Source organism: Sebastes fasciatus, chromosome 19, assembly GCF_043250625.1.
Source record: "Sebastes fasciatus isolate fSebFas1 chromosome 19, fSebFas1.pri, whole genome shotgun sequence".
Classification (NCBI taxonomy): domain Eukaryota; kingdom Metazoa; phylum Chordata; class Actinopteri; order Perciformes; family Sebastidae; genus Sebastes; species Sebastes fasciatus.
Genome location: NC_133813.1, coordinates 19,227,221 through 19,249,149, shown reverse-complemented (window position 1 = coordinate 19,249,149; position 21,929 = coordinate 19,227,221). Strand labels below are relative to the sequence as shown.

Here is a 21,929-nt window from a genome sequence, read left to right as displayed (position 1 = left end):
GCTTTGTGTGAACACTGACAACCAAGTAATTAGAAGGTCTGTCCTCGACCAAAGAAACTCCTAGTCGACTAACACCAAAACGACCAACTAAGAGGGGGCAGCCCTCGTAATTTGCCAGTGACCATTAGGATGCAAATATTGCTTAATTAACTTGTGTGCAACATCTTGTGTCATACACTTGGTTTGTGCGTAGTTGGCAGAGCTGCAGCAATGAATCGATGAGTTGTCAACTATTAAATGAATCGCCAACTTTTTTAAATAATCAATTTATCAGTTTGAGTAATTTTTTAAGAAAAAGTTCTCTGATTCCAGCTTCTTAAATGTGAATATTTTCTGGTTTTGTTACTCCTCTATGACAGTAGGGTGAATATCTTTGAGTTGTGGACAAAACAAGACATTTAAGGACGTCATCTTGGTCTTTGGAAAACACTGATTGGCATTTTATAGACCAAACAACTAATCCATTAATCAATTAAGAAAATAATTGACACATTAATTGACAATGAAAATAATCAATAGTTGCAGCCCTAGTAGTTGGGCACATGGGAGTTGCAAGCGACTGTGAAGTGATCATACTAATCTATATTTCAATAGGCTGTAATATACTGTATATATAACATATGTCCTCTTATTCCTCTTCTTCATATTTTTCTCTCCATGACATTTTTGATGAGTGGAAGATCTTGAAAACACTTCTTTTAACACTTCTGCTAATGACGTTTTTCATCCGTTTGTCCAGGCGTGTAACAGTGATGAGTATGCGGAGGTGCCCAGGAAGGACATGGTCAGGATGCTTAAACAGAAAGGTCAGTCGAACCACACTTTTACTGGACTCCTTATGATACTGAGTAGAAGTATGTACTGTATATACATGGCATTAGTTCATATTTTCCCTTCTGTTTAGTGTAGTGTTGAACTTGGTATGGCTAACCTCACTTCATTTTGACATTTCAAGAATAAATTCATTAAATGTCTGTATTTTCTTTGTAGGATTTCTGCCGGACCAGGACAACACTGACCACACACAACAACAGAGAAGTGACATTCTGACCCCCTGTGCGACCCCTGAAATCCCCAGGTATGTTCAGTGTCAGTGGGCCCCCCTCTCAGGGCTGGACCCCGACACCCTGACCTTTCCCGGGGGGGCGCCCGTACAGCTCCACACCGTGCCCCCTGCCCTCCTGCCGAGGATACCGCTCTTCTACGTCTGCACCAGATGTGGCAAGGTGTTCTGGGAAGGCTCTCACTACGGCCGCGTCCTCTCCATGTTTCAGGACGTCTTGCACATAACACACGAGGACACTGAATCGGCTGCAGCGGAACAGCAGAACTGACTGACGTAGAGCTGCTGCACTTTACCCCTCAAAAACATCCAGAATACTGTTTTACACATTTAGAACCGCCCTTTCGTGAAATCCAATTTGATTTTTTCTAATTTACGCGATAACGGTTATAAAAGAGGCACATCTGAATTTCATCTGAAATATCCCTTGAAATAATCTGATTTCCTGTTAACCATCTGGTATTCAAATTTGACAGTCATACCAAAAAAAAAACAGATGTATATAGTTTCGATGGTTTTAAATCTATTGCTAGAAGTCAGTGAACCAAAGACAGGTCACGCTATGATCGCGTTTTGTCTGGGTTATTTTTGTTATTGATTGTAATCACTGTTGCACCACATTTTATGGTGGTTTATTGTTTGGATCGTATTGAGAAAATTGTTCGTCAAGAACTTTCCCTCACCGGGGGAATTAAATCATCAAACGATTCTGTTTCCGTTGAACACATTTTAAAACTTTTTTTCAATTGTTGCAGTTAAATGATGACAGAACTTTCGTTCTTTGGCCTTTTTATCAGCCTGTGCTACTGTATTTTTTCATTCTCTGTCATTACATGTGTATATATTTTTAATTATTTAGCTGGAATATGCATCAATAAAGTGCTTTTCATTCATTTAATAACCTGTGAGAAGTCACAATCGTTCCTGTCGGGTACTATTTGATGTGTTTCAGAATTCGCAAAACAGATGGTACCGGACTAAAAGAGTGGACAGATTGATGAGATCATAAGCTTCACTGATGTCTGTCAGGTGTAACACTAACAGTGTGGGGGTTTCCTGCCCCGAGGCTGAAGAGCAGACGGGTCACAGAGTAACCCAACACACACACACACACACACACACCGCCTGAATCCCTTCATACCTTAACTCTCCTCTTCCTCTGTTCACATTGGATTTGTGTGACTGCAGAAAATGAGATTCCCCAAAAGAGTTTTAAGAGATCTAATGTGGGAAATTCTGCAATTAAAGATGTTCTGGTGTTTTCTGGACAAATGCATGGTGTGCATTTTGTCGAGACTGCATTGGAATGCTGAGTTAGAATCTTTTACACTCATAAAAACTTAAGAAACCCAAACCACAGCCAGATGTGCACTTTATTTAATTGATGACTTGCATCAAAAAAAAAAAAAAAGCCACAGTGATTTCCAAAGACAGGTCATACTGCGAATCACTGAGGTAAATGTGTTTTCAGTGTGTTGGAATCACAGCGGCTGCAGAGGGAAGTCAGAGATTTGAACCTCGGGATGATTCAGTGACACTTGACAATGATTTACATCTCCTCTTTGACGGTTAAGTTGAAAGCATTTCTCCAGAACATGCAACCTGATTCTCATATCATGAGTAACCAGTTTACAGATGTAAAGTCTTTTAATGTGTGAAAGCTGAAATTCTTGGATCATTAACTTCCCAAGCTGTCAGTTTGCAGGGAGCTAAGCTTTCTGCTGTGGAAATAGAAATGACTTTGGAATGAGGTGTTATCTAACCAAATGACTTTGGAAGAAGTGGACATTTTTCAACATCCCACGTTTGAACGGCAGGTCGGGACCTCCACACGCAAGTAATGTAACACCAGTTGCATAACCTTTTTTCGTTGGAGTAAGTAACGTCACACCATCAATTATGCAGTTATCTCTGAGGACTTTATAAGTATTGTCGCTTGTGAAGAATAATGTGACAAAAGTGGGTGTCAGTGGCCGTGAATGTGATGTTCACCATCCATTATGAGCCGGATGTGAACCGGCTGCTCAGATGTTATAGGTAAAATCTAACATCTAGGTTACAACAAAAATGATTGGGCAAAGGAGATCATGTGGATTACGGTCTCAGACTTACGCGACTTACAGGTTCTCAAGCAGATCATCCTGTAATTATATGATATATGTTTATTAGTTATTCTTAAACTTGAATTAGGGATGTCAAAGTTAAAGTTAAGTTTAACGCCACTAATTTCTTTAACGCATTAAAGCAACTTGCGATTTTTAGGTTGTAGCGGGCTCAGTTTTAAAGCTCGAGTGAACATACTGGTCCATCCATCCATCTGCAACCGCTTATCCCGTTAGGGGTCGTGGGGGGGCTGGAGCCGATCCCAGCCGACATTGGGCGAAGGCAGGGTACACCCTGGACAGGTCGCCAGTCCATCGCAGGGCTGACACATAGAGACAGACAACCATTCACGCTCACACTCACACCTACGGGCAATTTTAGAGTCCACAATTAACCTAACCTGCATGTCTTTGGACTGTGGAGAAAACCCACGCTAACACAGGGAGAACATGCAAACTCCACACAGAAGGGTCCCAAGCCGGATTCGAACCTGCAACCCTCTAGCTGTGAGGCGCCAGTGCTAACCACTGCACCACCGTGAACATACTGGTATCATATGAAACTACAAAACCTAATGAATCCATTGCAAACCACCATACGAGCTTGTCGTCAAGGAGGTTAAATAGCGCTCCAAACTTACGTAAAGATTTTGGCGAGGAAAAACTGTCATGGCCATTTTCAAAGAGGTACCCTGACCTCTGACCTCAAGATATGTGAATGAAAATGGGTTCTATGGGTACCCACGAGTCTCCCCTTTACAGACATGCCCACTTTATGATAATCACATGCAGTTTGGGGCAAGTCATAGTCAAGTCAGCACACTGACAGCTGTTGTTGCCTGTTGGGCTGCAGTTTGGCATGTTATGATTTGAGCATATTATTCTATGCTAAATGCAGTACCTGGGAGGGTTTCTGGACAATATTTGTCGTCGTTTGTGTTATTAATTGATATCTAATAATAAATATATACATACATTTGCAGAAAGCAAGCATATTTGCCCACTCCCATGTTGATAAGAGTATTAAATACTTGAAAAATAATATCCCTTTAAGGTACATTTTGAACAGAGAAAAAAATGTGATTAATTTGCAATTAATCGCGATTAAATATTTGAATTGATTGACAGCCCTGCTTTAAATGTTTTAGTGTAAGATATTGAGGATAATCCTGTTGTGAGTTTTAGAGGTTTGAAATATTTGGTATTTCACCAACTACATATAGTAGTGGTACCACTTTCTAACAATGCACTAAACACAAAGAAATGCCATTTCATTCATCGTTTTATTTATTCTTCATTCATGCATTTAGATGGGGAAGCAGGTTTCCAACTCCAACAACTATATTCAACTATATTAAATCTCAATTTCAGACTTTCAGGTGCAGAAAAAGGATGATGATAAACTGGATGCATAAGTGATCTTGCCAGCAGAAGATGGCCATTGAGATCCTTCTGTAGGGGAGACTAGCCTGATTATTATAGAAAAATTATATCATATAGAAGAAAAAAAAAATCCACAAAATGAAAGTTGAACAAGACGCCTCATGATATTTTTTTTATATAAAACATGTCATCCCAAATATACATCCAGGAATACAAAAAATCTTGGCACATTGCCTTGCGTTTTTTTGTAGCAGAACTGTATAATAACTACAGTAACATTGAGGTACTTTTATTGCTATGGGTGACACCCTATAGCTCCCAAATAAGCCCCTCTCTGTGCGTCTTGTCCGGGTGGTCGGAGGCACAGCCCCTTGCCTCTCCTCTGCGCAGAGAGAGCTGCGAGCTTTCTGCTGCAGCACCGTGTTATTTGATCCTTGCTCTTTCTTTGCTGGGAAGAAAAGCTCGCCTCTTTCCCACGCTCTGAGGACACGTGGTGCCCGGAATGAATTGGATTCAGAAGGCCCTCCCCTCTGGTACAACGTCACTCTCTCTCTCTCTCTCTCTCTCTCTCTCTCTCTCTCTCTCTCTCTCTGTCTCTCTGTCTCTCTCTCTCTCTCTCAATCTCTCTCTCGCTCTCTCTCTCTCTTCTGGCATGAATGTAAAAGAGCAATATTGCCAAATCGTAATGATAAAAAAAATGGACATTTTTTACATGACAGCTTTTCCTTCGTGCGTGAGTTTTCCGATCTGGACTCTCCTCTTCAGCGACATGAATGCGCACAACATCTCCAGACGGGACGAGAGGAGAGGAGCTCCTCCCGTCTTGTCTGGCCCCGGCTGCCCCGGGTCTCGGCGCCAACACTCGGCACAGCGCGCACCGATCTGTCCGGCGCTCCGACTGTGTGAGACTCTGGGTTCTCTCATACGGTCGCTGGGGGAAAAAAAAAAAAACACGTCTTGTTTATCAACACACAGCAATAGAACAGAGATATGGCTGCAAAAATAGAACCAGAATAGACTTTGTATTATCTTTGTTTGACCATGTTTGTGGAGAATTGGCCTTCAGCAGCAGCCTCTGTGCTCAGGCGACCCCTCAGAACTGACTGCACAAAACCCAATTATGACTTGATTGACGTGCGCTTTTACGCACGCATGGAATGCGTCGTTTGTGGTCGCTTTAAACGTTTCACAGCTGTGTTAATAATTAGGCCCGTCCAAGAGAAAAATCAGAGATTGTAAAAAAAAAAAAAGTATTTCATCACTGCTTGAAGTATGCCCACACAACAGCCTCATGATTGTATCTGGTTTCGGCTGCTTCCCAGACACACATTACCAAGAAAGACTCAGGAGCAAAGTGGTGGTGGTGGTGGGGGTTGGGGGGGTACAGAAAGAGGAGAGCAAATGCCAAAGGGTTTGGGGGGAGAGACTCATCCAATCGGAGAAACGTTTGGCTCCTGCGGTCTGTGCAAATGTTTTCCAAGTGTCCAGACGCACTGCAGCCAGAGCTCTGATAGCGGACAGATGTTCCTGATTTTCCAGAAGATGTTCTGCACCATTCATTCAGTAACCCTAAAAATACCAAATCTGAAGAAGTAACTGTAACCTTTACAATTTCCTAATGTACTGTGAGAGTTTTGAACTACAGACTATATGCCCATGCAGGTTAATGCTGTTGTTATATAAAGACTGTAGAGAGAGGAGCACACATCTGTTGCTGTATAGCCTACGGTAAAAAGGTCTCAGTTAGGTATTCACCACATTTCTACAAATGAGTCACAGCCGCAGTCTTTGTTTTTGGAGCATTTGCAGCTGTGGGCCACTTGTTGCAGAGGAACAAACAGCACGCAGACTCACAAACAGTCACCTGCAGATGCACCCAAACATGTCCAAAACAGATGAATCACAGTCTCTCCCACACAAACTATTTGGCCTATTGTCCATCATTTAAGATCTAAACTTCAACCATCAGTGACCAACAGAAAAAACGTGTTTCTGATTTCCTGGCAGGTGTCTGGTTAAAATCCATTGTAAACTGGGTTTAAACAAAGTTCAGGCCAATAGTTAAACCACAGCTCTAGATCAGCGTGCGTGGTATGTTAACTTGCACATAACTATGGCAACAATACTGTAGGTTAAAGTCAAGTCAAATTTACTTATATAGTCCAAAATCACAGATTTGCCTCAAAGGTTTACAGTCTATACAGTATAGCCTACAACACACACTATCCTGAAGCTACTGACAGACTTTACAAAAGTGGATCATGCTGAGCTTTTGCCATAGTTTAAACCTTCATAAAGCACCCCAGGGTGTCCTGTAATAAAAAAATAATGAACCCAAGCAATCCAGTTACATGATCGCTTCGTCCTTTAAAAAAAAAATACAGATAGATTTGATTAGTAAGTGACAGTGTGTGATGACAATGCTCCTATATAGAAAGATATAGTACGAGGTGACATTGCTACAAATCTGTTATTTTTCTATACTGGGACACTGGAGTGCTGCATCACACTTCTACAGGATCGATCTGGATTGATATACTGTATAGATTCAATGATCGTTGCTCCAATATCATCGATGCAAAGTGAAAATATCTTTAGTGTATGCCTTTATATTTTAAAATTACCACTTTATATTTATTCTTGTTATTAAAAAGAATAAATTGTTTTTCATTTAAATGTCCAGAAGAGCCCAGAAATAAAATTGTCAAATCAATTTTTAGTTACTTTTTTGGGGGTTGATATAGATGTAACTGATTGTGTTAAATGGGCATATGATATCGTCTCATATCGATCGCAGCACCCTGAATTTAATTGAAATTGTATCGTAGCAGACATCGTGATAGCAGCAAATATCGTATTGTTCAAAGTATTGATATAATATCGTACTGTGATGAAACTTGTGATGACCACCAAGAGAAGATAACTGCATACTGTATATTGTGTATATATTTTTAAGTTAGTTTTTGTGGTAACATAACTTGAAGCATAAATACTGTCGTATGGTTTCATAAACCAGTTAACATTTATTTAAAACTGTTGTTGACCTACTTAAAATTTGTTTCAGGTGCCACAATTCATGAACTTTAATAAACAACCTGCCTGCTAAAGTCTAAAAAACAAACCTCATCCATGACCATGATAATGCACTCCACGTGTGTTTATTATAGGAAGTAATGAAACTGGCTCTGTCTAAAATAGGGCACCAGTCAGTTTTACAGTTTGATTTAGATTTTTAGATTAAATAAACCAGGTTGTGACCTTGATACTGTATGTGGGGGATCTCTGTCGCTTGTCTGCTCTCCCACGCTAACGCACAGATGCGTAATCGCATGTAGACAGATGCCCACAGACGTGCGCCAAAAATGTATACAGTTCAGAGTGTGGGAAAACGAGGACAGTGTGAAAGCCACCAAACCATCAGAGCGGAGAGCGGTTTTATAAAGTGTTACGCAGATGATGAGATGAAGTATATGGGGACGCCAAACGGTGCAAACGGCCCCGAGGGAGGCTGAGATGTGCAGGCTGTATACCTGCTGTGGTTTGCATGTATTTCTCTCTTTCTCTTTTCTTCTCCTGCTCTGTCACTTTCACATGCATTCTCTCTGTCAAACCCTGCGTCTATCTATCAATATCTATCACCACCTTCAGCCCTGCCTTTCACACACACACACACACACACACACACACACACACACACACAGGCACCCAGTTCCCACGGTGGTGGTGGGGGGAAGCTGAGCAGCGTGTCAATCTGCGCACAGCGTCACCTCTTTTCACTTGCAAAAAGGAAGTAGCGCAGGGCTTTTGTTATTCCAAGTCCCACAGTCTAAAACAACTGGAATATATCCGCCGTTTATGATTCAAGCAGCCACCTATAATCTCCTCCTCAGGGGTGTTTTTAGATGGACTCGGAGACTCGTTTGGTGGTTTATACTTTACTGTCGCTGCCATTTGGTTAGGGTTAGGTAATCACTGTCTTGAGAGAACACAGGCGCTCTCTGAGGTTTTTAGATGCCTTCACACTTTGAGACAGACACTCTTAAAACGACATTTATATGTCTCCCTTGAGCCGTAACCATTTGGAGAATAAAACTTTAAATGCACCGATGGCTTCTGGATTTTGAAATAGCCCTTTTACGAACAAGCTGCACATACCAGCGCAACCCATCGTTGTGCTCATTTTTCATATTTGTTGCTCAAATTCACTGCAGTGATCGTCTCAGGGAGACATTGCAGAGAAAAAGTTAGACCACGTATATCTCTCCAACAGCAGCAGATAGCTGTAAACCACACCCTCTCCTGGAGAGCATGTCATCATCAGCACCTTTTACTGCCCCCATTTAACGTGATTGGGTGTTAATGAGCTCCTTTACTTAAAGGTCCCATATCATGCTTATTTTCAGGTTCATGTTTGTATTTTGGGTTTCTACTAGAACATGTTTACATGCTTTAATGTTCAAAAAACACTTTATTTTCCTCATACTGTCTGCCTGAATATACCTGTATTTATCCTGTCTGAAACGCTCCGTTTTAGTGCATTTCACATAATGGCAACAGAATTGCGTTTTGGTCATTTTGGGTCCATGTTTACTTCATGTCAGCTGATGTCATTCACATACACTGCAACAGTAAATAAACTGGGACACATTTAGTATGTTTACGTTTAAAACTGTGAAATGGTCTAAATATTGTATATTTGTGACATCACGAATGGACAGAAATCCTAACGGCTTGTTTCAAACACACAGTTTCTGAATACGGGCTGTGTGTATTTCTCCGTATATTGAGTGTTTTGATACCTTCACAGTATTTATATAGCACTTAAACCTGCTTTATAATATAAAAGACATGAAAATCAATTTTTTTACAATATGGGATCTTTAAAAAAGACATCTTAATGAAACATTTTGACTAATATTATGTGTAGTCCACAAGACAATTATTACTGTTTCCCTTTTAAGAAGTTCTATCTTATTTAGTACTGATGTTTCTTTCATTTTCACCTGTTGTGAGAGTCAAAATAAAACCAAAATTCGGCCGAATGTCACCTTATTATTGCGTAAAATTAGGCTATATGTGTATTTCTTCAATAAAGTGGCTATTTTATTGTATTTTCAGCAGACGTTTTGGTTTTGCATGAATAAAAATCATCTCCGATGCTCTTTTGTCCTCATTTACATCGCTGTCAATGAGAGGTGGAGAGGTCTGGATGGTCGTTTTTGCTTCCTGTTGATGTTAATCCAGAGGATGATCCTTTTTACAACGTGCCTTCTTTCTCAGCAGGTTTACAGCTCTGGCAGCACCATGCCTCTCTCTGGCTCTCAGTCCTCTTCTACAGGAGATCAGCTCTCCATTGCTTGCAGGCGGCTTGTTTAATATTTCTGCAGCAACATTTTGTCTCCCTCGTTTAGAAGACCACGCCTCCTCCTCCTCCTCCTCCTCCTCCCACTAACCGAGCCGGCAGCCTATAACCTCCCCTGGTTTCCGCCCATTCCTCCACAGTTGATTCTTGTTGGGGATGGCATTGTCATGCAAATAAAGGACGCGTAAAATCTTCCCCCAGAGCGCAGCGCAGAGCAGAGACTCACACGGACCGCGCGGAGGAGGAACACGCACACAGGACCAGTGGTGGATTTGTATCGTTTCTATCTATAGTCTATAGCTACGGATCCATCTGTCACAGGTAAGTCACAAATTCTGCAGAGGATTACATTTCAAGACTACACTGGCTGCTGGTGGAAATGTTTCTTGGTAGGGCTGTGGTGCCACATCCAATCAATTTCAGCAAACATCCCGGTATGATTTAATCCCCCAAAAAAGTGAAGGTATCAAAAACACATTTTGCAGTTAAATAATCAACAATTATTTTATTCCAACAGGATGAGTAAATAATGCTTTTAAAAAAACACAACAGTATAAAATGTATTCAGTGGTGGAATGTAACTTAGTACTTAATCGTGTTTATTGCCAGGTGTAAGAGGTATACACTAGGAATTTGCTTTGGTTTTGTTGGTGCAAATAAGCAGTATAATAACAAAAGTATAGATGTATATAGTATAGAAAGTTAGAATAAAATAAGAATAATACTTAGCACTTAATTACAATTTTGAGGTACTTCTACTTTCCATGTTCTGCTACTTTCTACTTCTACTCAACTACATCTCAGAGGGAAATATTAGACTTTTTACTCCACTACATTTATCTGACAACTTTAGTTACTTTACAGATTCAGATTATTAACACAAAATATAATCACATTACAATCAAATGACACATATTGCTGGGTGTATTTCCATATTCAAAACACACAAATATTGACAATTTGTATCATTTTTATTATTATTATTATTATTATTATAAGTAGTAGTAGTAGTAGTGTCTCTTTGTGTGCGCCCTAGCGCCCTCTATTGGCCGGCCGCCACTGTCCAGACATGTTTTAGTGGCAAAAACAAAAAAAAATCAAGCAGTGTAGCTGTGCGTAAAAGTGTGCTTAAGGAGGCTTCACTCTTGGATGTGGCGGAATGTGGTGTCTCTCTCTCAGGCTGCGTTCCAAATCGCATACTTTTTCTTTTTACTTCTAGTACGTACTGCAGCTGCCCTTACAAAGTACGTACTGTTTCATGCAGTACGCATACTACTTACTCATAACATTGCACCTTGAACTTTGACCCTCTTGCTCATGTATCCCCTCTGCACAGAGGATTGTGGGTCAGAATAGCCAGAAAAGGCATGCTGGCTTGCATACTGCAAAAATGTGACCCGGTGCAGTATAGGACATCCTGGTATTTTTGGCATACTGCATTTGACATATTATGTATTTGGGACATATACTAAATCTTTTTCTGGCATACTAAATAGTATGGTAGTATGGGTATTGGAACGCACAGTATATAGTACTAAAGGCACAATGTTACGCATACTTGCATGCAACACTATACAGCTGCAGTATGTACTAAAAGTAAAAAGAAAAAGTATGCGATTTAGAACGCACCTTGGCAGTTTGTTGGTGCAGGAATCTGGGATTCATGAGGACTTTTCTTGTCTTTTTTTTGTCTTTTCCCAGACACCCTGGCCACACATGAGCAGCGACAGGGACGTGTAGCCAGGAATCAGGTCAAGGAACCGTTCAAAGGAAAACCTGCAACTCTGGAGATAGTGGACTTCCAATTTCCCCCCCAGTGAAGTCGGAGGTGTCTCCATCTCCATCTCCTGCTATAGGCTATACCTGCTGCTGCTGCTGCTACAGAAGGGGGACTATACGTCTAGAGACTCCTGGATCGCTTGAGAGCACCCTTTTTATGATTTAGGGATTTTAGGATCTCTCAAATATTAATTTTGCACACCAAGTGTGTTATTTCCTCTCTTGTCCTTTTTGGGATATATACAGTGATCTTTTTTTTCCTGTTTTAGTCCTTTTAAAGTGCCTTAATAACTGGTTATAATCCAGTGTAACTGTGGCATCAAATCAGAGACGCTCAACAGGATTACTGGTTCCCCACCACCATCCGAGCACCACCAGCCCCCCAGCCGAGCTTGCAACCATGAGCCAGGCGGAAGTGTCGACTTGCTCGGCGCCGCAGAGGGTCTTCCAGGAGGCGGTGAAGAAGGGCAACACCAAGGAGCTGCACTCGTTGCTGCAGAACATGACGAACTGCGAGTTCAACGTCAACTCCTTCGGGCCGGAGGGTCAAACGGCCCTGCACCAGTCGGTCATCGACGGCAACCTGGAGCTGGTAAAACTGCTGGTGAAGTTTGGCGCAGACATCCGGCTGGCCAACAGGGAAGGGTGGAGCGCTTTACACATCGCAGCCTTCGGAGGCCACCAGGACATTGTGCTATACCTCATCACCAAGGCCAAGTACTCCTCCTCTGGAGCCAGGTGATCTTTGTGTTCTCTGCTGTCAGGTAAAAAAAATATAAGAAAATTAAAAAAATAGTGGAAACTGCAACACACTTGGGAAAGCCAGGCTCTTGTAAAAGCAAAAAAAAAAACTTGCCATTATCTTATTACATAGTTGTGCCAAATTATATATTAAAAAAAAAAAAAAAAAAAGAAATAAACCTGCACAATAATCTTCCCTCATTGTAAACCAAACGGGGCCCTCTGTGCACTCTGGTTCACACGCACACACACACACACACACAGAGCTTCTTCAACATCTTTATAACAAAAGCATTTCGGTGAGTTTGTTGGTACTAAAGCTTTCCTCTTGAATGTGTATACTAGATCTTGTCCTCTATAAAAGAAGCCACAGTGTCTGCTTGTGTGTGTGTGTCTGGACTCCAGAGTGCAGATGGCCCAGTTTTCTTTCTATCCATGACCTCCCATCTCCAGTCGGGAGGTTCCTCATTGTTCACTTGTATAAAAAAACAACAAAAAACAACAACTTTTTTAAGTTATTTTATATGAAACATGGCACTTGATGCTATACATGGCTGCATGCTGGAATATCTGTAAAGGGAAGATGCATGAACAAGAGAAAGAAGGGTTGCCCTCTGTTGGCTATACCAGAGGTCTGTTTTCTTTTATTATTTTTGTTACTCAAAGAGCGGCATTATGGCTATCCAACACGCTTTCAGATGTGTAATCATTATGTAACAACAAGTGGCTCCATCATTGTTGTGAAGTACTGTACACAATAGCTTTACTTTGTGTTTTTTTTTTTTTTTTTGGAGAGAAAAAAGGAGCAGATCTTGCCATGCTGGCGTCCAACTTTTTCAGGCCAGTTGTGTGTTATTAAAAAAAAAAGAAAAACAGCTGCTTTCGCTTTGTATCAAAAAGAAAACATTTGGAATTCACTTTATAATCTCCTTTCAGTATTTTATTAACATCCTCAGTCATCACTGTGAAAGCAGGCTGGGTTTTTTTTCTTTATTTATGAAGGTACATTGAGAAGATGCATTTTTTTTTTTTTTTAAATATGTTGTGGTTCTTAAAAAAAAGTGTAAAGAGGGTGACTCAAGCTGCTTCAGACTCGTAGTATAAACTGTCCCGTGTGGAGGTAGACCTGCCACTCCCCCCCACCCACCACCACCACCACCACCCATCCACCCATCCACCCATCCTCCCATCCACCCCTCTGTTAAAGCCTGTTGACCCTCAAGAGGACTTTCTCCCCCTCCTCCTCCTCCTCCTCCTCCTCCTCCTCCTCCTCCTCCCGTTAAAAGGACTTTTGTTTGGTTGCCTTTTGCCAGCTACCTCGACTATAAAGTATTCTCAAGTTGTTCAGCTCTTTCACCTCTCTGCCACGTTGGTTGGTTGGAGTCTGAGGAGATTCACAATTTGTCTGTGATCATCCGCATGCCAGTATGTTTTTTTTTTTTTTTTTTGTGGGACTTCAATACAGAAGATGCAATGAACTCATTCCTGCATCCTCAGTCGGGACAGTTTATTTTTTACACTACAACCAAACCAATTCTGTCAAGCAATGCATCGTTTTTCTGCAAAAGGGGGAGTCTGCAAAGGTTCTCTCGGTCTCTCTCACACTGCCATTGTTTTCCCTATAAACCTCCACTTTCCTTTCTCTCTCTATCTTCATCAGCCTTTTTTCCAGTCATACAAAAAAAATGGAATTGTATCGCATGACTTATAAATGCAGGGAGTTTTATTGCACAAAAAAAACAAATGCGGAGCCTTGTGCGCCCCCATGTTTGTACGGGGTAACTGCAGGAGCCAAGGCTTTGGACTAGTTACTACTACTGAGCAGGACCCTAATACTGTTGGACGATGAAGACTTTAATAACAACAACAACACATGACTATTGCAGGATGTCACAGAAAAAAAGGAACAAATAAATTGGTTTAAACTTGGCCTGCTGCATTTTGAAAGTCATGGCACCCTAACATTTGTATCAATGCTGCTTGTATGTTTCTTTTTTGTTAATGTTTTTACTGCTCAAAAATGGCCAACAGTTGTATAAGACTGGTTCACCACATGAGAAGCCGTTGAAAGAGTGTGTTTTTTGTAATTTTGAAGTGTGTGTTGTGTGATTGTGTGCTTCTCATGGAGGGCCCCTGTGTTGTTCAAAAACAGTCATCCAGACTGAGAACCTTCCCATTTTTAAACCTGGAAACCACCACGACTAAACGGAAGCGATAGATCCACTACATCAATATAGATTGGTATCAGGCAACAAATTAAATATGCATCGCTTTGTCTTAAACTTGATGGGTTTTCTTTTTTTTTCTTTGAATATTGCACTGATGACTGTTGTTGAAAAGTTGGCTTTTATGTGTCAACATTTTTAATTTTTTTCTGAATAGAAAAAAAAACAAACACAACAAAATACTATTGTATAAATATATGCTCCAGGTGATAATGTCCTAATGTGTGTGTTACTTTGTGGAAAAAACATTGTTTTTTTTTAACAAAGATGCGTGTATCTCTGTGATTGGGTGTATGTATATATACATATGGATATATATATATATCGACGCTGATGATGATGATGATGATGATGATATCTTGGGGCACTTTCTTTTCTGAAGTGCTGTCTTCCTGTTTTTTTATGAAAGGGGAATAATACATTTGATGGTAAGATCATTGTAACATGATTAAAAAATTGCACGGTTGTGTGGTTGTTTGGCTTACCAGGGTCATAACATTTATGACGTAAGGAGCCGGCTGCCGGATTGGTGTACATGAGTGAGATGATTTTTTTTTTTAAAGAGAAAAAAGTGCTGAATTCTTTTGGACCAAGTTGTGTTTCTGGTCTTGCTTCATTTCAAGCAAGAAGGAAACGGCTGATTTTTTTTGTTGTTTTTTTTGTTTATGAGTGATGCAGATGTTCCATCGTGTTTGACTTTGTTTGTATTCTTTTTATTTTTTGAACGTTTGTAACACTGTGATGATGACGTGATGTCATGCGGAGATGAGTGCTGTATTATTTTTGTACGTTTGTGTACAAGCCAGTAAAGAAAATCATTAAACTCAAACTCTTGTGTGTATGCATATGTTTCTTCCTCATCGCCCAAGCAAAAAGCTCCCTCCTCCTCCCTCCGCCTGCATTTTTCATAGAAAAGGTTGGTTTGGGAAACACACCCCTACCCTCCTCTCTCTCTCTCTCTCTCTTTTCCCTCCCTGTCTTCCAAGCCGGGCCCAACCCAGATCCCCATTCTCTCCCTTTTGTCATTCATCTGGCCTCATCCTTTCACTGCCGGGATAAAAGAGCCCAGTGCATTGTGGGTAGGCTCAGTTTAAAGAAGGGTCCCCTCCCCTGTGTGTGTTGTGGGAGAGCTGGTTTTATGTTACCCCCACACACTCGAAAACTTTCCAACACACACTCCGCTCTTGTGCTCTCTAGGCCTGAGCTCTGCATGCGCTGCAACTCAGCTCTCTGCTGACAAACCTGCTTTTGCACACGCTCGAGTCTATCATCTATTATCTTTGTCCCTTTTCACTTCACTAACCCCCTTCCCATACGTTGTATAACTCTGCTTCTGAAAAAAAATTCGCAATCAGCTGATTTTGTTGGAGGGGAAACAGAACATACTTGTGTATTTTTGTGATTTTTCCTGTGAAATATGTACGTTGAAGCCTCCTGTGAAGGTGCATGTAAATGGTTGGTTAAACTGTTAACCATTCTCCCACCTCATTTGGATCGCCCATGAGTAAAAAAAGATGGAACACACTGATTCCTTTGCAGCCAAAAACGTTAAGAAACGCTGTGTTAGTGTGTGCATTTTGTGCTGATCAAACAAAAGTTTATGTATTTTTCAAGTGAAGCTTTTAAAGCTGCGGCCGGTAACTTTGAGCAAATGTGATTGATGAAGTTATAAGATGAAGAATAAAACGGCACTATATCCTGACAGTAGTGCATGAGACAGATAATCAGTGAAAAAACGTTTACTTATTTTGTCACGTCAGTCCTTGTCACGTGACTCGTTAGTATCGTCAGTCACGTGAGTCTGTTAGTTAGTGAAGTTAACGTCAAACACAATAGTTTTCTAACCCAAAGTAAATGGTTGTGTTGCCTAAATCTAACTTCCTGTGAAAACGGAAGTTTATTTTGAAAGGACACTATGCATGTAACAAGCGTACATTGACACACCGTCCCTGGTCCGTCCAATAGTAATGCAAGAGGAGTACCTCCGTGCGACGGTTTCCGATGCCGAGGGGCATTGATCAAGCGGCGGTATTTGACGAGCGGGTAGTGAGAATGTATTGCATCCTGTGTTCCTAATGGCATTTGCAAGATTTCATAGCGCCGGAAGGAAACCAACCAATCAGAGCAGAGGATTCCCTAAAGCAGCTGCTCTCAAACTCTGATCAAACTGTCAAACTAGGCAGCGCTGGCAATAGGCAATACAATAATAGAGCATTAATTCATATTTGATCAGCATTGCCTAGTTTGTGACAGTTTGATAGGCGTTCGCTATTAGTGATTTACAGCTGCTTTAGAGACGACTCTGCTCTGATTGGTTGTTTTCCTTCGGCGCTGTGAAATCTCGCAAATGCCTTTAGGAGCACCGGAGGACACCGAGGAACATGATTATTTTCAAAGATTACGTCTCATGCACTACTGTCAGGATATAGTGACCGTTTTATAAAAAATAACTTTTGAATCATTATTGCTCAAAGTTACCTACTGCAGCTTTAAATGAACACTTTAAAATAATGTTCTTGTTCTTCTTCACTGTAGCACTTTTTAAAAGCACAACATACCGGTGGTTACATGTTGCTCACAAGTCTCAACACCTGCTTCTTTGAATTTGAAACCTGTCATTGAGTCATGTTCTCCCCATTTCGTGGAAAGGCTGCTCTGCAACTGATATTGCGCGGCTGTGGGAGGGTCGTGGGAAAAAGGCAAAACTGCAATTCATCTTCCTGCATGTCGGACCTGTTCGTGTCGTAACATTTGCTGGGTGTCAACCTGCAGTTAAGTGCAACTGTTTGAGCAAGGAGGGTTACAAGTATGATTAGAATAACGGTTGCGGTTTTTTGAGTGTTGTCATTTCAGTGTGATCCTGAATTTAAATTCTGAGTGAAAGAAAGTTTTATTGGCAAGGCAGCCGTTAAACTTGCATTGTGAGCCGCAGCTGAACCATCTTTGACCTCAAATGTTCTGCACTGACCACACCAAGCATTTCTTTGTCAGATACAAACTCAGCACCAGGATAGTTAGCTCCTCTAAACACCAGCCCCCTCTGTGTTTTGATGCCGTGGCAGGCCCGAACGGGCTATCTGGCTCGCTCGCTTGTCCTTTCCTACACCCCCCACCCCCCCGCCAGTCTCTCACTTCTGCAGGATGTTTTTGTTGAGCTGGGTTCCCTATTGTTCACACACTGAGCTGGCTGGCCTCCCAGGGTTGCTGCTGGCTGCTAGGCCCCTTAATAGGTTCTTCATGTGCCTTGGCTTTCCTCGCTCGTCTTGGTCTGGCCTGTGCGTGGAGCAGCCTGCTTTAGTGAGCCAGACAACGCAAGGCATTCTGGGAGGAATTGTGCAGCGAAGACAGTGAGAGAAAATCAGATGATGAATTGTTTCACTTCAAGGCTTAAAAAACTTCAGAGAGCAGCATCAAAATGACTTTATTAAAACAGTGAACAGGCCACATTAGCATATATAACCGCTTACAGTCCTGTGTGTGTGTGTCTGGTTTTGTGTTTCACACATAAATCAAGTAAAATATCTGTCGATCTTACAGCAGCTGCAATCAAGTGTGTGATTATCTTCCACCTCCATTCAAAAGGCCATTGTTCAGCGGCTCATAAAATATTCATATCCATGCTTACACCCCTCATTTGAAGGGTTACACTTGATCTGTAAGATTAACTGAACAGCTTGTGATATGTGTAAAACGCAATTTAATTGGTTTTGCAACACTGAATTCCTCATTTTATAACGGCTCCTGTTCAACGGGTGTAGAGCGTGTGACTTCCTCAAAGCGCCTCAGGATTGACATGATTGCTGTCTGATTGGGTAATAGTGTCATGCAAACGGTTTGTTATAATGAGTTTTACATTTATGACGAGAACGCAATATGAGGAACTTTTAGAGTTGCTGCGGCTAAATAAAGAGGAACTTAGAGAAGCGTCAAACTGTCTTTCCAGTATTTTATTTTTGTTGGACCTGTTACTGGACAACTTGCGCTCTTTTCATTCTCATTGGTGCATAGAGTTTGATGATGTCACTTATTTCCCATCATAGCTCCACCCAGCTTCCACCTAACTAGAGGTGTAATCAGTCAGAGTAACTGAAAATACTGGTGTGGGTGTGCAGGCCCTTTGAACACTCGACTTCTTTATTTGATAATATCAAATCATAAGATATTTATCTTTTTATTTTGACCAAATAATTTATAATTTAGCCCTGTGATAGACTGGCAACCTGTCCAGGGTGTACCCCGCCTTGCCAAATATCAGCTGGGATTGGCTCCAGTTTAGGGGGAACTGCAGAGTCGGGTGATAATTCTCTGTGGTTTGGTCACTACGAGTGACCCCTTCACATTACACAGACTCATTTGATCAATCGTCAATATAGAATATTGATTATAGCCGCTTTAAAGATGATACCAGTCAGCAAACCTTAAAAAACTCAATGGTGGGGATTTATATTCTGTGGGTCTTTGTAACAAATTGAAATTCTCTGTTGTTTACTTGATCAGCTGATCATAGTTAGTATCAGCTGGTTCTAATAGCTTTCAAATTAAAGTTACATTATATCAGCATTGTCATTTTATAACTGCCAAAAGTTCACACTAAATGAGTGTAAATGTAAACTTTGCTGAACAGCAGCCACAATAATGGCACATTGAATTTTCCTACATTACCCACAACTCTCTGGTGTCAGTTGCTCTAATGACATCATCTTTAGGTGACACGACTGAGAACCAGTGGAAGAGGCAAAAAAACTGCTTAAGAGGTATTGTGTGTTTCTTTTTGTTTTGTGGATGTTGTGTGAGAGAATGTGTGTGTTTTATGGAAAACAATTCATTTAAAGGTTCTCTGTATGACATTCAGAGCATTAATATAGCAGCAAACAAGACATAGAGGAGTAGTGTCTACCTAAGCAGAGAATGAAGTCGCTCTCCCTCTGTGTGTATGTTAATCCAAGCTTCTCTGTGCTTTGTTGACATAGCCTGGCTTCTCTGTGCTTTGTTTACATTGCCTGGCTTCTCTGTGCTTTGTTGACATAGCCTGGCTTCTCTGTGCTTTGTTTACATTGCCTGGCTTCTCTGTGCTTTGTTTACATAGCCTAGTATAGGCTAGCTAATGGCCGGCGCGCTGCACTGCGCTCATACGGCGGTTACAGCTGACCCAACTGACGGCGTCATCACAGAAGACCCTCCGGTTCCCCCTCAGGTAAACACTGTTAGCTCTGTCAGCACTGTTGCCATTGTTTTCACCGTTAGCGCTGTTAGCAGCATTAGCTGTGAGCTGCTCAGCCCGTTGCCATGCTGAGACCCATGTGGAGGCAATGGAAATGCCATGAATTTACATGAATGTTCCATTTCTTCATTCAAATGTGACATGATAAACAAGTATTAATGTTTAACAAGTACTGTAGGAGCTATTTATTTGTTGTTTAGTTATGGTTCTACTAATAATAAGTAGTCTTTTTTTTATTTATTATTCTAGATGTTTACTATAATTAGATTTGATTTTTGATAGTGTATTTGTTTAGTTTAACTATTTTCTTGTTTGGTATATTTAGTTTTGTGCGTTATTAGTTTTCTTTTGTTCATGAATTGGGTAACACTGTGGGCATCCGCGGTTATATAGGTAGGTAGGTATAGGACCAGCATGCACCTGGGTGGGCTTATGATTTTTTACCAGAACAAGAGAGGCAGAAACATCATGCTTTTTGGCTAAATAAATCATCAAAAACACATACATTTTGCATGGGCAATGGACTCTTTTGCTCGTGTAAACCACATACCTATGGTGCATCAGTGGCCCTCTGATTTAAGTTTGATTTTTCAGACAAATGCCCACTACAAGTACTACTGACGGGCCAGGAGGATGTTTATTTAGATCCTGTTTAGTTGTTATCTTTGCAACAACTACTTTACCTGGTGTCCATAATCATACCCCACTGTCTCATTCCCAAACGTATCAGCACATTTTCTGTGGATTCATCGTTTGTGAAATCCTTTTTTTTTTTTGACAGTCTTGCAATATATGTTGCTTACTTTTTTTTTAGTTGCAGTCATTTCACAGAATGGAGCTCAACAATCATTTCAACCACAGCATCACCACACCACAAAGTGCAGTGAAATCAGCACCCAGTCGGTGATGCTGGTGGATGACAGTGAGCTTGAAATCCTGCTGATGCGACACTTTCTCTCCAAAAACAAAAACATGTCTGTCGCTAAACACGACCAGTGAACACCCCCTCCCCGAAGTCTGCCTGTGAGTAAGAAGGGGAGTAAAAGGAATAAAGTGAGAGAGAGAGAGAGAGAGAGAGAGAGAGAGAGAGAGAGAGAGAGAGAGAGAGAGAGACAGGTGGTTGGGCCGGTCTTTTCCTTGCCCTCCGCTCCTTTTTGAACTTTTCTTTCATTCTTCCAGTTCATTCTGTGCTTCTTTCCATAGCGCTAGTGACAAGGCGCTCCATTCACTGCCTCATTCTTCCACCCCTCCCTCCTCCCTCCATCTCCCTCACACACCCCGACCCCATCCCCTCCCTCCCGGCTCCTTTGTCTAGCTTGCGGGGGCCTGCTTTAGCTGCTATTCACCAGCCAGACGGACCGCCATTGACTGGACCCCCCCACCACCACCACCACCACCACCTCATCCTCCCCCCTAACATCCCTCCCTCCGACAAACACCCTCACACACACATATGCACACAGCAACCTGGCCATTCCCCACCCTACGCCCTGTATCAGGCAGCTGCTATGCTAATAGGGAGGAAGGGATGGATGGAGGGAGGGAGGGAGGGAGGGATGAGGAGGAGAGACAGAGCAGCCAGCCTATAGCAGAGTGATAGAGGGAGGGAGAGCAGGGAGAGTGACCCCGCTCCTCCATCTCCATAGCCATGCCAGAGCAGCAGCTCGCCTCCTGTTACACAAAGGGAGTCCCCCGGCCCTCCTCCCCCTTCTCCCCCCCCCCCTCTTTCTCCTCCCCCCACCTCCCCACATCCCCTCCTTCTCACCCCTCTGTTCCCCTCTTTCTCATTCAAATCCATTTTATACCCCAGTGGTAAAGGGAGCTGTAAGTGCAGTATGTAAAGTAACCTTACTCCTGCCCCGCGGGCGTAACCATTCAGGGCTCAAGACACAGAGAACAGCCTGTGTGTGTGTGTGTGTGTGTGTGTGTGTGTGTGTGTGTGTGTGTGCGTGCGTGTGTCCATTCCCCTGCTTTGTTTAGGACTGCAGCCCATACCTCCACACACAAACACACACACACACACACACACACACGCACACACACACACACACAA

The 21,929-nt window shown here is 41.8% G+C and overlaps 2 protein-coding genes across 2 annotated transcripts in view; both read left to right on the top strand.

The window, feature by feature from the left end:
- exd3 (exonuclease 3'-5' domain containing 3) overlaps positions 1 to 1,964 on the top strand; it is a 52,332-nt gene extending 50,368 nt beyond the window's left edge. The window contains exons 20-21 of the mRNA XM_074618080.1: positions 740 to 806; positions 991 to 1,964. Of these exons, the coding sequence (XP_074474181.1) occupies positions 740 to 806; positions 991 to 1,334 (411 nt within the window). The 3' untranslated portion in view covers positions 1,335 to 1,964. The remainder of the gene's footprint in view (positions 1 to 739; positions 807 to 990) is intronic.
- An 8,125-nt stretch (positions 1,965 to 10,089) lies between these two features.
- nrarpa (NOTCH regulated ankyrin repeat protein a) lies at positions 10,090 to 12,609 on the top strand. The gene is made up of 2 exons (XM_074617475.1): positions 10,090 to 10,231; positions 11,612 to 12,609. Exon 2 carries the CDS (start codon positions 12,090 to 12,092, stop codon positions 12,429 to 12,431), a length of 342 nt encoding a protein of 113 aa, XP_074473576.1. The 5' UTR covers positions 10,090 to 10,231; positions 11,612 to 12,089; the 3' UTR covers positions 12,432 to 12,609.
- Positions 12,610 to 21,929: the final 9,320 nt, after the last annotated feature.

Bases quoted from the DNA above. Each gene is read 5' to 3' on its own strand.
- nrarpa (XM_074617475.1), top strand. From the start codon at position 12,090: ATGAGCCAGGCGGAAGTGTCGACTTGCTCGGCGCCGCAGAGGGTCTTC.